This window comes from Pholcus phalangioides, unplaced genomic scaffold (genome assembly GCF_987345545.1).
Source record: "Pholcus phalangioides strain wild (caught in Gottingen) unplaced genomic scaffold, Ppha-v1.0 ptg000007l_1, whole genome shotgun sequence".
NCBI lineage: Eukaryota > Metazoa > Arthropoda > Arachnida > Araneae > Pholcidae > Pholcus > Pholcus phalangioides.
The window spans coordinates 50,367,607-50,381,753 of record NW_028301600.1 but is presented as its reverse complement, the minus strand read 5'-3'; the positions used below and the strand labels follow the sequence as shown (position 1 = coordinate 50,381,753).

At 35.3% G+C, this 14,147-nt stretch overlaps 1 protein-coding gene across 1 annotated transcript in view; it reads right to left on the bottom strand.

Moving 5' to 3' along the window:
- Positions 1-8: 8 nt before the first annotated feature.
- The window catches only part of LOC149085439 (homeobox protein Nkx-6.2-like), a 29,710-nt gene continuing 15,571 nt past the window's right edge, over positions 9-14,147 (bottom strand). Inside the window, exons 2-3 of the mRNA XM_089233914.1 lie at positions 5,703-5,872; positions 9-1,384 (exon numbers count right to left, since the gene is read on the bottom strand). Of these exons, the coding sequence (XP_089090040.1) occupies positions 1,184-1,384; positions 5,703-5,872 (371 nt within the window). The 3' untranslated portion in view covers positions 9-1,183. The remainder of the gene's footprint in view (positions 1,385-5,702; positions 5,873-14,147) is intronic.

Here is a 14,147-nt window from a genome sequence, read left to right as displayed (position 1 = left end):
TTTGCCTAATGTATGAATATTATAAGCATTTATTTCAGATTAAAATGTATGCCATGTGCCTTTTTTTCATTGTTTCTAATCATATACAGTATATCGATGTGTGTGCATGCACTTTCTTTCAATTCCAAAACTGAAAAAATAAGAATTTTTTAAAAATCGGTCTTTTTTTAAAGCCGTGACAAAATCATTTTTAACATTTGTTTTAAACTAAAAAGTGTTGATAACTGATGATTGAACATATCAATTTGTTGATGTTTGAGTTACAGAATTATGGAAAATGTTGTGATGAACATTTTCAGTTGCAAGATTAATAAATTTATTTTTATCATTAAAAGCCATTTCTAAAGCAATTTTGTGAAAAATATACCTTAATAATGTCGTAATAATTACAGGTACACATTTTTATGCCATTTAAAACTGCTGCGTGCTCTGAGGCCGGTAAGTAATTCGTTAGGTACTGCCTATAAGTTACTAAAAACTTTAGAAAGTATTGGGCCAGTGTGGCCACTGATGTTTGTAACACGTTGAATAGTCACTACCAAAAATTTCGAATCTACGGAAACGATCGAGTTAGTGTGTATGTAGGTTGTCGGTTTCGATACGTGTTTCATACTTCAGATATCGAAAAAATCACTGAGATCTCTCAATTAAATCCTATTGTCGATCTTGAAATTGCTATCAATAAAGAAACAGTTTTTTTCACTCCCAGATATATAGTCCTTTGTTTCCATTGGTGCGTAACGTTCCCATCAACTGAAATATTTCTTCGTAAAATGTATATACGCTTTGGTTCACAGTTATTTATTTCAATAAACTTATTTCTGTGATATTTAATCATTTCCTTCACTTCATCTTAAAAAGAGAGAAAAAAAAAATGTCAATCCCATAATACTGTGTATGTCAGTTTTACACCCCGGCCGAGTGGATCGCACAAAAACATTTCTATCAAAATTCGTTTTTTCTTCCATTGCTAAAAAGAAGCAATATACCAGTGAGACTATCTTTCAACAAACTTTATATACAACTGTGTACTACGTTCGTCGGACTAAGTTTGACACATATAACTTTCAATCGCATTTTCTTTGCTTTTTTAGTTCATCGAAGAAGCTTCGTTTTTCTCTTCGAAAAAAAGTTCGAATGGTTCCTCTTTTATACAATAGGTTTCGTATCAAAATACTGACTATTAAGAACGTAAAGACGGAGAGTTTTCCGTAGAATAATCTTCTTCATCAATCCAAGAAAAAATTCTTTGGTCTTGTTCCAGATCTAATACAATACTTCCTCTAGTCATCAATTCAGCTTCAGAATCTTGTTTGCGCTTTGCGGTCGCCATTTCAGCCGCATATTTTTTCCTCCATTTTGTTCGTCGATTTTGAAACCACACCTGCGGTCAAGAAATAAAAGTAAAAAAATAAAAAACAAAAATGTTATTCTTTTTTCTTTAATAGTAATTAAGACATAGAGAGATAACTATTTCTGGCGTCTTAACAGTAATGACAATTTCCTGAATTATTACGTCAAACTAATTGTCCATTGATTAGAAACACAAACAGAAAACTAACTAATGAATGAAATAATTACTATTTTTTTTGTTAGCGTTCACACACACCTGTTCGGTGTTCACTTAGCATCTCTTTAATGAAATATCAATTTGTACAACTTGTTATCATCAGATCTACCCTCTCTTTCCTCTTTTTGCTTTCCTCTCTATTCAATTGCGTATTCAGAATGCGTAAAAAGCATTAATGAACGGAGCAACGTCGTGAACCGTGGGTGTCTCGGTCAGTGTTATTGACATAGTTTCAACTTCCTTGGTGTAGTTTTTGCATTCATTTTAATTTATTTTTTGTTTGTTAAATATTCATTAAAGCAATCGCACAACTGTCTAGATTTAAAAAAACAAATCTCCATAAAATTCTCAACTAGTTTTCTAGTCTCCAACTAGTCTTCGTTAATATCATTATTTGTTAAAGAACGGGTTTATTCTGTCCACCACACAAAAATTGCCAAAATTATTACCGTTAACTATTTCTGTATGCTACATATTTGTTTACAGAGTGTCCCCCAATCGACTGACGGTATTCAAAATGGGATAGAGAGAGCGAGAAAACGGTGACAGAAATCATTCTTGCGGAATATAAATGTGTGAAATCAGGAATTTCAAATACGTTATTCATGTTAAAGTAAAAAATATTAACTTTTTATATGGACACCCTATGTCCAAAAACCCGATTAGAAAGTTATTGCTCCGTCACTCCTGAAGTGAACAAAAAAAAAAAAAAAAAAAAAAATTCGCTTTTCCAAGTGCAATATTCGCAGATATTTCAATCGAAAACGGTGGAAAGTTGGAAAAGAACACAGCAAAAACTAACGGACGCTTCCTTCCCAATTTTCCTCCAATTTTCGAATTCAAATATCTCTGCGAATATTGCACTTAGAAACGTGAATTTTTTTTGTTGGCATCAGGAGAGACAGGGCGACAACTTTTTAATTGGATTTTTGAGGACAAGGAATAAAAAGTTAGTTTTTTAATGTTGATAACTGTACAACCCCTTGCAACGTGAATGACGTATCTGAGCTCTACACGTAAATTGGATAGTTTTTCTAATTGGAACTATACCTGTAGGATCAACGGTTTACCAGTAAAATGCGGCAAAGAGGATTAAGTTATCACCGTGCATAAATTATTAATTTTCTACTAAAATAGTAAGAAAGATCAGAAAACTACTTCTGTCATAAGGGACGTCTTAACAGGTAGGCCAACCATGGCTCCGGGTCAAAACAGAAGCATCAAATCATTGAAGATTATTATTCATTTGAAATTTTATCATTTTCTTTTATTTTTTACTTCCATTTAGTTTCATTTTGTTAGGGGCCGTTCAAGTATTACGTAAGCAAATTTTTAGCCATTTTTGACCCCCCCCCCCTTGTCAGCAAAATTTCGTCATCAACTCTGCTCCTCTAAAACCTAACGCATATTGGTGGGATCAGAGACGTACACGGGGGGGAGCATGGTGGGTTCTCTCGTGCCCCCTTTCCACGATCAAAAATTTATTTTTTTAATGCAAAAAGAAAAATTTTTTTTAATTGAAATTTCTGAAGAAAATACCTTTATATGTTATTATAATCAATTTCTGTTAATTTCAATGTTATTTGAAGGCTATGAACTCAAAATTTATGTTTAATAAATTCATTGCGACCCACCCTCTAAGCCATATAATGATAAATCACATAAAGTTCCTTGGCCCGCGGACCAAATATGGCCCTGGGGGTTACTTGATGCGGCCTGCCCTCTTCAAAAATAATTTTGTAAAAATGAACTAAACGGCACATTTACAGATTACATTGCTTAAGTGTCCCGTGGTACAATTCCGGAACATTTAAGCGGCCGGTGGCATATTTTCAGATCACTTAAATGACCCGAGACACAGTTCCAGAACACTTAAGCGATCCGTGACACATTTAGAGATCCCTTGAGTGACATGTGACGTAGTTTTAGAGCACTTAAGTGGCCCCCAGTGCGGCTCTACATCACTCAAATTACCCGCGGCACATTTCCAGAGCACTTAAAGCCCGGACACATTTCCAGATCACTTGGAACCGCGAAATATTTAGAGATCACTAAAGTGGCTCTGTAGGGCACTTATCAATAGGAGGGATGTTACTTCAATTGTCCACAAACTATCGAAAGGTTTTTCTCGTTTTTGGCGCACCGAGTAAGATGCCATTAAGAATATTTCATATTTTCATAAAAGGTGGTTGATGACGTAAGCATTATCCAAACCCCCCCCCCTTGTCATCAAAAGTCAGAAAATCGGAAACCCTCGAAAAAGGGGCTCTTTAAAAAAGAACCCCTTTCAATTGCACTTTCTAATTGGGTTTTGTTTTGGGCACATCGCGAATAAAAAGTTTTTTTATTTTTATTTTAATAACTATTCATCCCCCTTGCAACATGAATGACGTATCTGAAAAATTCTTGATTTCACACGTTTATATTCCGCAAGAATGACTTCTGTCACCGTTTTCTCGCTCTATCCCATTTTGAATACCGTCAGTCGATTGTGGGACACTCTGTACCTACATGATGATGTAGAAACTTTCGTGCGAACGGAATAACAATTTCGCTCAGGATTTCTTCTGCGTAAAAGTTGAATTACTTCTACCAAATATGAATGGGAAAACCCTGATTAAATCTGTTACAAACCTATTTATTTATTCATTTAAGGGTTAATTTTACTCAGTTTGTGGTACTCCCTCCCCGCCCAAAATGCCAGTTGTGTCCCTCTTATGACCATACAGAGTTTAATTAGTGCAGAGGTCTTCTGCACAACTGTGATTATAAATTGTGTATTACATCTAATTCCACGTCCTATACCACATTTTAAAGTGATGGAATAGTTTCAGAATTGGTGGAATAAAATTCGGATAAAATTCACGACAGAGATTGATTGGCCAATGGGCTAGAGTTTGTGCACCCATGATAAATATTGTTTACCAAAGCCGTTGCGGAGGGGGGGGGGATCTAGGGTCCAGTCCTCCCTGAATTTTGGAAAGTAAATGATATACATGAAATCGCGTGGTTAACCCTTAAATGCTCAAGTTTTTATTTCATATTGATTATTCTTTCGATTTATGCTTTATAAGAAAATTTTACAATACTTTTTTTGGAATAATAAAAATACATAAATGTGCCATGCCATGCTTTTTCTCAACATTTTTTCCCTCAAAAAAAAATATAAAAAGAAGATACTTTCGCTCTACCTCTTCATTTTTATTTTCATTTCTCTTGTATTTTATCCTACTATATATATATGCGTAAAATTAAAAACTTATATGTGTTTTATATAGTTTTAACTTATATCAAGATAATAGTTTAAAAAATGCTTTGTGCATATGCAAAGCTATTCATTTAAGGGTTAAGTTTAAAATTTCAGTAACGCCTCCCCACCCAAAAATACTAGTTGACCCTCTCCGAAAGAACTTTCTGGCGACGGTCTCGTTACCAGGGCCGCAACTAGATGCTTGGTCAGTCGGAGCAAGCACACATTTTGACGTACCCTAGTAATGTTGAAAGAGAGGTTAAAAGGTGAAATTTGCACCCCCTCTGGTCTAGTGCTGGAGGCACCACAGACCAAAGCCTCCTAGATACTACTTCTAGGAGGCTTTGACCAGACCCGCCTGCTGCTCCTCCTCCCCTAGTTGCAGTCCTGATTGTTACATATCAAAATATATAGGCCTCTCTATCTTCCATAAATTTATTAAAAATATAAGTGGGAAGAAAAATGAGAAATGACCACGAAGCAACACATTAAAATTTACAAAGAAATATCATCACGATTTCGAAGATTTATATCAAAAACTAGACCCTTTAATAAATAAAAATATTTTCTAATTTATCAGAAAAACCCATAATGGATTGTTATGTTCTATTCAGAATTAGGAAAAGAAAATCCTTTGAAAACGTTGAAAATAGAATTTTCAGATAGTTGTGAATTTTGGTTCTATCATTAAATTGGTTAATTTATAGCTATTAATAAATCTTTGGGATGCTTCTTCTTAATACAAAAAATTGATTCTTTACAAAACTCTAAAGTATTTATTTTGTTATTCTTACCCAATTTACACTTACAAAAAGTAATAAAATTAATTTTTATAACATATCTTGATATGAAAACTGTTGTACTTCCTATGCAGACACTTACCTTTACTTGACTTTCGGCCATTCCTAGTGCGTAGGCAAGTTTTGCTCTTTCTGGGCCTGCTAAATATTTGCTATGTTCAAAAGTTTTTTCTAAAACATAAATTTGATGGCCGGAAAAAGTTGGGCGCGTCTGTTTTCGGCATCCCTCTCGACTAGAACACCGGCCAGATCCTACAGCAAAACAAACAAAAAATTGAGCTTTTCATTGTTTCATGCAACTTATCCGATGTTCGTACCTGTTAGTCAAAAAAGCACTTCAACTTATCAGTGTGGAGTGGGGTCGTCCTAACGAGTTCTAAACGGAGCCCAAATTACATTAAAAAAAAGTCCCTTCGGTAAAAAACTTTTTTCCGTGGTAAAAATACAGAAATAAATTGCCAATAACAAAATGAAACTAAATAGTAGTAAAAAATAAGAGAAAGCGATAAAAATTCAAATGAATAACAATCATCAATGATTTGATGCTTCTGTTTTGACCCGGAGCCATAGGGGCTAGGATCCGGTTCACCTACCTGTTAAGACGTACCTTCTGTGTGTGAGTTTCTCATCGTTCTTACTATTTTACTAAGAAATTATCTCGATATTAATATTCGAAAGAAAAATATATTGAATGAACTTTTTAACCAACTAACGCTGTCACCTGGCAGTCCAGTGGTTAGGGAGCTAGCCTCTGGCTGCGCAGGTCTGGGTTCAAACCCAGTTCGTGCATGGATGTCTACTAACACTGACAAATTCCCTAGGCAGATCTTTTGAGATCGCAGAGAATCACGTTGTTTAAAAAAAGCACTTGAAAAAAAAAATTATTTTTATTCTAGCAGTCGAAAGACAAATACTTAGAAAATACAAATACAAATGCCACAACAGACAAAATGCCCAAAGAGGTGGCTGAAAAAAAAAAATGACCATGAAAATATGGATGTCATATAAATATCTAAACTATATCAAAAATACAACAACCCAATAAGAGCAATAAAAACCAATAATTATGATAAAATAAGGCCCGTTGCCAGAAATTTCGTTCGGGAGGGGGGGACCACTTTCTTTAGAGGGGGACGGACCAAAGTGATAGAACAATAGATTTGGCCATCTTTTCCCCTTTTTTCGGTCATTTTCTCACATTTCGGGGGGGGGGCATTGGGGGGTCTGGCCCCGCCAGATTATTGTGTGTTAATTGTGTTCTACACAATATTTAAAACGTAGCCCATCGCATCGTTTCACAAGCTGTAATTTGCACAAGTCTCCAAAGACGACTATGGTAGTATATAGACTTGATGAAAATGAGTGGAAAAGTAGGTCGAAAATTTGTTGTTTGTTGTATTTAAGATATGATCATATTTCTGTGCTCAGAGAGAGAGAGAGATGGCAAAATGCTATGTCACTTTTTAAAATTTCACGATGGCGAATTTGTAAATAAGATTTTGCTAATATGAGATTGAAATTATTCAATTTTTACCTATATGAGCTTCGTTAATTTAAAAAAACAGGAAAAAAAAGTTTTAATTTCAAAAAGGAACTTTTTCCCCCCATTCCTACATTTCAATTTTGTGGAGGCTCACGAACAATGCCGAACAAGTTCACAGATTGCCAAGTGAATTTAGTTTTCGGAGTAAATAAAAAATAAGTCTTAAATATCGGATATCTAACTGAATTAGCCGCATTTCAAACGCTCGCATCATCCAGTGCAAAACAGAAGTTTTTTGTTACAGATTTAAAAAATATTTTGGCCAGACGTCCCGGTTTTCAGAGACAGTACCGGTTTTTAACTATTTAATGCAATGTCGCGAAAAATGTTTTCGCGACACCTGTTTGTCTTGTTTTTTTCCACCACGTAAGCAAAGAGATTTAATGAAATACAATTATTTTTAAATATTAACCTGTTTCATTTTCACATTTTGAGCTACTTTACAAATCACAGTAAAAAAAAATTATTTCAGGAAAAAAATCGTTCATGGCGTAGTCACCATATTTCGTTAGAAAAATATGGAAAATTAGAATTTTATAAAGAAAAGTACGGGACATCACTGAAAATGTTGGCAAAATTACCAACCGTACTGAAATTTCGAAAAAATTAACGAGGGGTGAGAAATGACGGGATACTGGAAATCGTAGTGAATTTAACAGTAATTAACCGAAAAAATGTTGAACATGGCAAATACACGAGATGAGAATTTAATAATTATAGCCATAATTATCAAAATATTTTATAAATTATGAAAATTACCTTCATTTTCACGATTTCAGCAAAAATTTTAAATGCAAATTAGTTTCGTTGAAATAAACAGGAAAATTGTATAAAAGAAGTCGGAACGGCCAAATTTAGGTAAACGTAACAATTGTTCAACGTGCTTTTCGTCGACAATACCCTGGTGTTGAATTTCCTACCGCTCAGAGCATTAGTCGATGCTATAAACAATTCCGAGACATGGGTGGAAAAACTCTTTATTCAACGATATTTTACCCAAGGACAGTACCTGCGCACGTTAAGTTTCACAACAAGTGCTCAAAGTTCTTACCATCCACAGTTATGCACGCTTCACAACAGAGACGCATTGATTGTCGAACCATTTCAAAAATACCCGACATTTCGCGGACGTTTAAAGCTGCGACGAGGTCGGGGTGCGCCCTAAAGCTTGCTCAACTGTCGATGGTAAGAATTTTCAGCACTTGTGAAACTTGACTTGCACACGTTTTGTCCTCGTGAGTATCGCTAAATAAAGAGTTTTTCAACCCATTATTGGCTTGTCATTTCTGCATCTTCGTTTATCGTCCAGCTGATCAGGTTGGTGTTTCCGGTTATACATTCCTAAGTGATTCTGTTTTGCTTTTTGTGTTTTCTACCTGCCCTAAAATTTTGTACGTTGAGTTGTGCATCACCCTGTATATCAGAGGTCTTCAACCTTTTCGTAGTCGCGAGCACTGCCTATACCCATCATCAAAAGAAGAGAACCTTTACGGCAAGTTTGACATCCGCGCGCGCGAATGCACAAAAAATCATCAAGATTTTAATCCTGGAATGTGATTTGTGCAAGATGTTTAATCGAGATTTTGATCAAGTGCTCGCGAGCACGAAATTAGATACGGGCATAGAGCACTATGGGTGCTTTATGGAGCAACGTGGTGCTCGCGAGCAACAGGTTGAAGATTCCTGCTGTATATCATCTAACGCAGTGGTTCTCAACCTTTTTTTTCACCCGTAGCCCCCTTTCAACCATTTCTCATTCCTGTGGTCCCCTTTGTAACCACGATTAATTTCCACTCCCCAGGGCCGGATTAACCCGTATGAAGGCTCTAAGCACACAAATGATTTTAGCGCCCCTCCCCCATCCCGTTTGCTTCAACCTTAACGAATGAAAATTAGATCTGTTTACAATTTTCAAGAATAAGAATGGAAATTGGTAAGCAGGTATTTTTAAGTGGTGAAGGGGGGGGGGGGGGAGATTTAGAAAAATCATTTCACTCTAGGCCTATGATCCCACAGTTCGGGAGCCTCGATTGCCGAAGGGACTTCAGGGGACAATTTGATCTGGTTAAAGTTTTGGAGAGAATAAGGATGCAAATTGGTAGGCAGGTATTCATAGCTATAGGGGAGGGGGTGCCTCAGAATTTTTTTTTACCCGGGAGCCTATGATGCTGTTGAGACAGCTCTCGGCTTGAGAAAAATTTCAATCCAAAAACTGAACATTGATACCAGTTCTCGTTCGCAATTAACTTAGGTTTCTCTGCCTTTGTGCCACCCTCAAAGCCGCAACCAAAAACTAAAATTTACCCTGTTACTTGGAGGATCTGTACCCATTTCGGCGCCCCCTCCTCATAATTTTTAACGAAAAAAATTTGAAACTCTGCACCCTTCCTTCCTGGTCTAGAGCCCGGGCACCAGATCCCCCTTTCCCTGCTCTCTCTTAGTTGCAGCCCTGGTCAACCTTCTGAATCTTCAACTGTGTACAATCAAGTGCTCTTAAAATTTTAGGATTTCCTACCGGATGGCTACTGCTGGGGGAAAAAATTAAATTACAAAAAAGTACTCTTTGATCATTATTTGATAGTTATTCAAATATTGTTTGAAGTGTAAATAAGTTATGAAAATGAAAAAAAATAATTGTAATACAATATAGTAAAAAGATATAACGAACTTTACGCTTGAAGACGGCACAATGTCATCAAGCTATTATACTAAATGAAATTTATATTACAAATTATTTTTTTCTTGCTTAATTGTTCAGTTTCATTCAGAATTATCAGTTGTAGCTTTCAAAATATGCATTCTTATAATAAGAATTACAAAAAGTGGTAGCAAGTAGTTTTATTACTTTTATTCTCTTCAAGCAGGTAAAAGTAGTAATAAGGAAGTAGCCACATCATTGAAGCTTAAAAGAGTTTAACCTTTCACATAATTTTCAATTATAATACATATATCAAGGATATAGGTTCATGTTGTAGGGCTACTCTGAATTAAAAAAACAAGTGTGAGGAATTTTAGAATATTTGTGTTTGAACCGTTCATTCTACAGAAATTATGTATGCAGTGACAAAACTGTTCATTTGGGAAAAAAACGAGTTTGAATAATTTGTGAGCATGCAATGATTCGTAATCAGAATTTCAAACCTATCAGGTATTATGAATAATCAGATTTCAAATAAGAAAGTTATTGGTTTGTTGACTTTAATTTCAATACGATGAGATGAGATATACATTCATAGAGTGAAAATCGAATGTCTTGATGGATGACAAGCTACATCCAAGTGGCTTTTTGGTTCATAACGTGGCCTCTCTCTCGCAGGCGAACGAAGCAACGCGTGAGTTGGCTTAAAAACGGCACAATATTTCACATAACAGTTTGTGTTATATTTAATACAGTTGTATATATACACCTAAAAATATAGTTTGAGATGAAATATTCAAAAAAAAAATTAATTCGAAAACAGTCACTTTTATAACTTTAGGAAGGAAATAAAAGAAAGGGTAGGAAAAAAGTGAAACCCCATTTATAAGTCTCTCAGTAACACGACTTTAACATTTATGAGGTGTATGGGTCTTCAACCTTTCTCGAGTTACAAGCACTGCGCATACCCATCATAAAACAAAGAGCAACCCTTTACGGGACAAATTTGGCAGACGTACGTCTGAAATCTACATAATTGTAATCCTTAAGTGCAATTTTCACTGGTGTTTAATTGCAGCTTTGATGAAGTACTCGTGAGCATGAAATCAGACACGAGTATTGAGCACTCTTGGTACTTCGAGGAGCAACACGGTGTTCGCAAGTAACAGGCTGAAGATGGCTGCTACATACCTTTCAACTTTAAGATGTTTCATTTATATGCGACACATTTTTTTTAATTTCAATTATTTTACATTTTTACTTCCACTCAAACTCCAAATCTTTGGAATCTATGGAAATCATTTCCGACTATCAAATCCCCGCAATTTTTGTAGATTGTGAAAAAGCTTCGCAGAACTAGTTTTACATGCATATAATCAATTAAAAAACCTATAAACTTCAGGTTGACAGATACGAAAAGATGCATTTTTCTTATGTATGGTTTTTATATCAAAGTTTAACGTAATTAAAGCAATTGCATTTTTGTGATATTTCCATTGAGATGCAATGATCAGTCCAGTGAATTTGTTAGTGTTAATAGACATCTATGACCGAACTGGGATTCTAACCCAGACCTGCACAGTGAGAAGCTAGCTCCCTAACTACTCACCTGAATGGCGACGAATCACTTAATGTTCCCTCCCTCATGTTAATGTTATTTAAAATACGGGAAAAATTACGAAAAAAACATATTCTATGCATTTTGTTTGAAATTAATTTTTTTTTCTTTGTTACTCTTTTTACAGATTTCTTCATAGCCCCCTTATCAGCAGCCATGGCTCCCCTTTTGCAAGATTTCCGACCGTGCCCCCCACCCCTAGAATATCCCAGGGTCCCTAACCGGGAGCCCTGGGATCTAATGCATTAATGTCCTACTGATCTAACGCATTAAAATCCTACATAAAATTTTCTAATAATAATTTGAAGAAAAATCTTATCCAGTCACTATTATAGGAACAAATGTGTTCACAAATGAGCTTTTGCGCACTTTTATGAGAGAACATAGAAATTAATAAACTATTTACTCTGAATCCAAAGACAAAATTTATTTATTGAAAATCCAACAATCTCTCTCCTCATTTCCTGGGTTTGTGCACGCAAATTTTCCAAAAAAACACATTTCGAATTTTTTTATTTTCAAATACTATCGAATTTTCCACGTCTAGCTGTGCTTAAGATTTTGTTCTACCCTGTACGAGAAATATTTTAAAAACATTTTAATATATATAAACTGCTGGCAGGCATTATATATATGCTGTTTCCCACTAAAATGCTCTTTTCTCAAAACTAAGCTTTTTTGTTAGATAAGAAACATTTTTTCGAACACCACTCATTCAAATGTCTTGAAACTTTGCGCCTTTCTCAACAATATAGCGTTACATACACATACTTTAACACGAGGGTTTTTTACTAAAATTATTTTAAAAATTTTATGGCACAAAATATGGGTAAATTTTGATGATTTTTGAAAAAGTTACATGCTGAAGTTAAAATGAAATAAAAAAATAACCAACAATCTCTCCCTCAAAATCCTAAAATCTCGCGTTAAAATGTATAAAAATATCCGTATTATTTGAGAAAAAAAAATTGAGTGCCTAAAATGAATAGAAATTTTTTTAAATGTTCCTTAAAGGAAATAGATTTTTCCTATATGAAAACATGGGAAGCCAAGATCGTGCACGAACCCCCTTAGTTTAAAATGCTTTTTGAAGGTTAGTACTCAAAATTTCCCTGGGAGAGATTCCATGTGATCCCCAAACCCTGCTCCTCTAAATGTCGATCTTGTGTACGCCAATACTCGTGAACAGCTGCAGGGTATTGTAATGCGGTAGGTCTTTTCATGATGCAACTTGGGTAACGCAAATTCTACCACCAGTCATTGTACTGTTTGATCATTGTTTGACGCAGACCTTGGTTTGGTCCTTTGGACCTTTTTGGTCCTTGCACCAGTTAAAGACAGACACCCAATCCAATTCCAAGGTTCATATGCACCCTCGAATGGTTGATGGCACATATCGCAGCAAATCCGTCGGAAAATATATTTGCTTTTGTGGAAAACACCCTCTACCGCCTTTGCTATTGTGATTCAACAACACATTCTATGATCAAAAATGCTGGTTCAGGCGTCTTATATCACCTCTTAAAGTTTGCCCCATGAATTTAGAATCGCCTTGTAATACATGTGAGAAACATCAATGAACTGGAACCCATTCTGCCACCTATCAAATAAAACTTAAAATTCTTCAATTAAAAGCAGCAACCGGATTTTGATTAATGTGCCGCGTGAAAAAAGCTATATAATATGATATTAGCTAATAATTTATAAGCAATAATATTACTTCAATTATCAAGTTTGTCTTGAAATTTTAGCAGTTGTTATTTGTGCGGGGTAAAACAAGGTTAGTGAAACTTTCAAAATGCAGCTGTCCTGAGCTATCTGTGTGATTGTAATAAAAAATTATAAAAGCCAAAGACGGCTACACTTTACGAATTTTACTAACATTGTTTTAGGCGGAAGGGGGTTCTAGTTCATTGATGTGTTTCTCACATGTAATATAATACTGTACTGTATAATTGTTTTCAATATTTTCTAGACGGCATATTTTAGCAGATGAAATTTTATTTTTACCCGTTTATTGTTATTGGTGATGGACAAAAGTAACTAAAAAAGGCACCTTTTTTCTTGGTGAATAAGTTTACAAAATATGAACGTCTAGTGTCTGAGAATGACTGAGAATGCTTCCATGTGCACAGAGTTTTTTGCTGCGCAGAAAAAAATTCCGTATATTGTAAAAGGCAGCATGTGTTACTTTGTTATGCCGCACAGATATCGAATTTCTGTGAGCGGAGAAACAGGTTTTTGCAGGTGAAATAAAAGATAATGTGCTTAGTATCTGGAAAAACAAAGGTTAAGGACACATTTCATATAAGAATAAAAATTTTCTTTTTTACCGGTGCTCATCATGCCCCCCTTTTTCATTCTGGAGCTAGACCCCGCTAAGAAAAAGCTTTGGTGGGGCTTCCTCTATAATGAATTTATAATGTGAAAAAAACGAGATTTCTCCCGCCCCCCCCCCGTGCTAGAGCTCTACGAGCCCTACCCTAGTGGGGGGGTCACTTGAATCATTGGGGATAGATGCTTGATTTCATACTCAGGAGATATTCACCAACAACTCAGAATTTTTGAAACATATGACAACCATATTTTTATGGGCATCTTTTTATCAGCCACCTCGTTGGGCATTTTGCCTGTTGTGGCGTTGTATTTGTATTTGTATTTGTATTTGTATGAACAGCCTAAGATTCAATGATTAGTATCATAATGATTTCAGTAAAGTCCATACGTC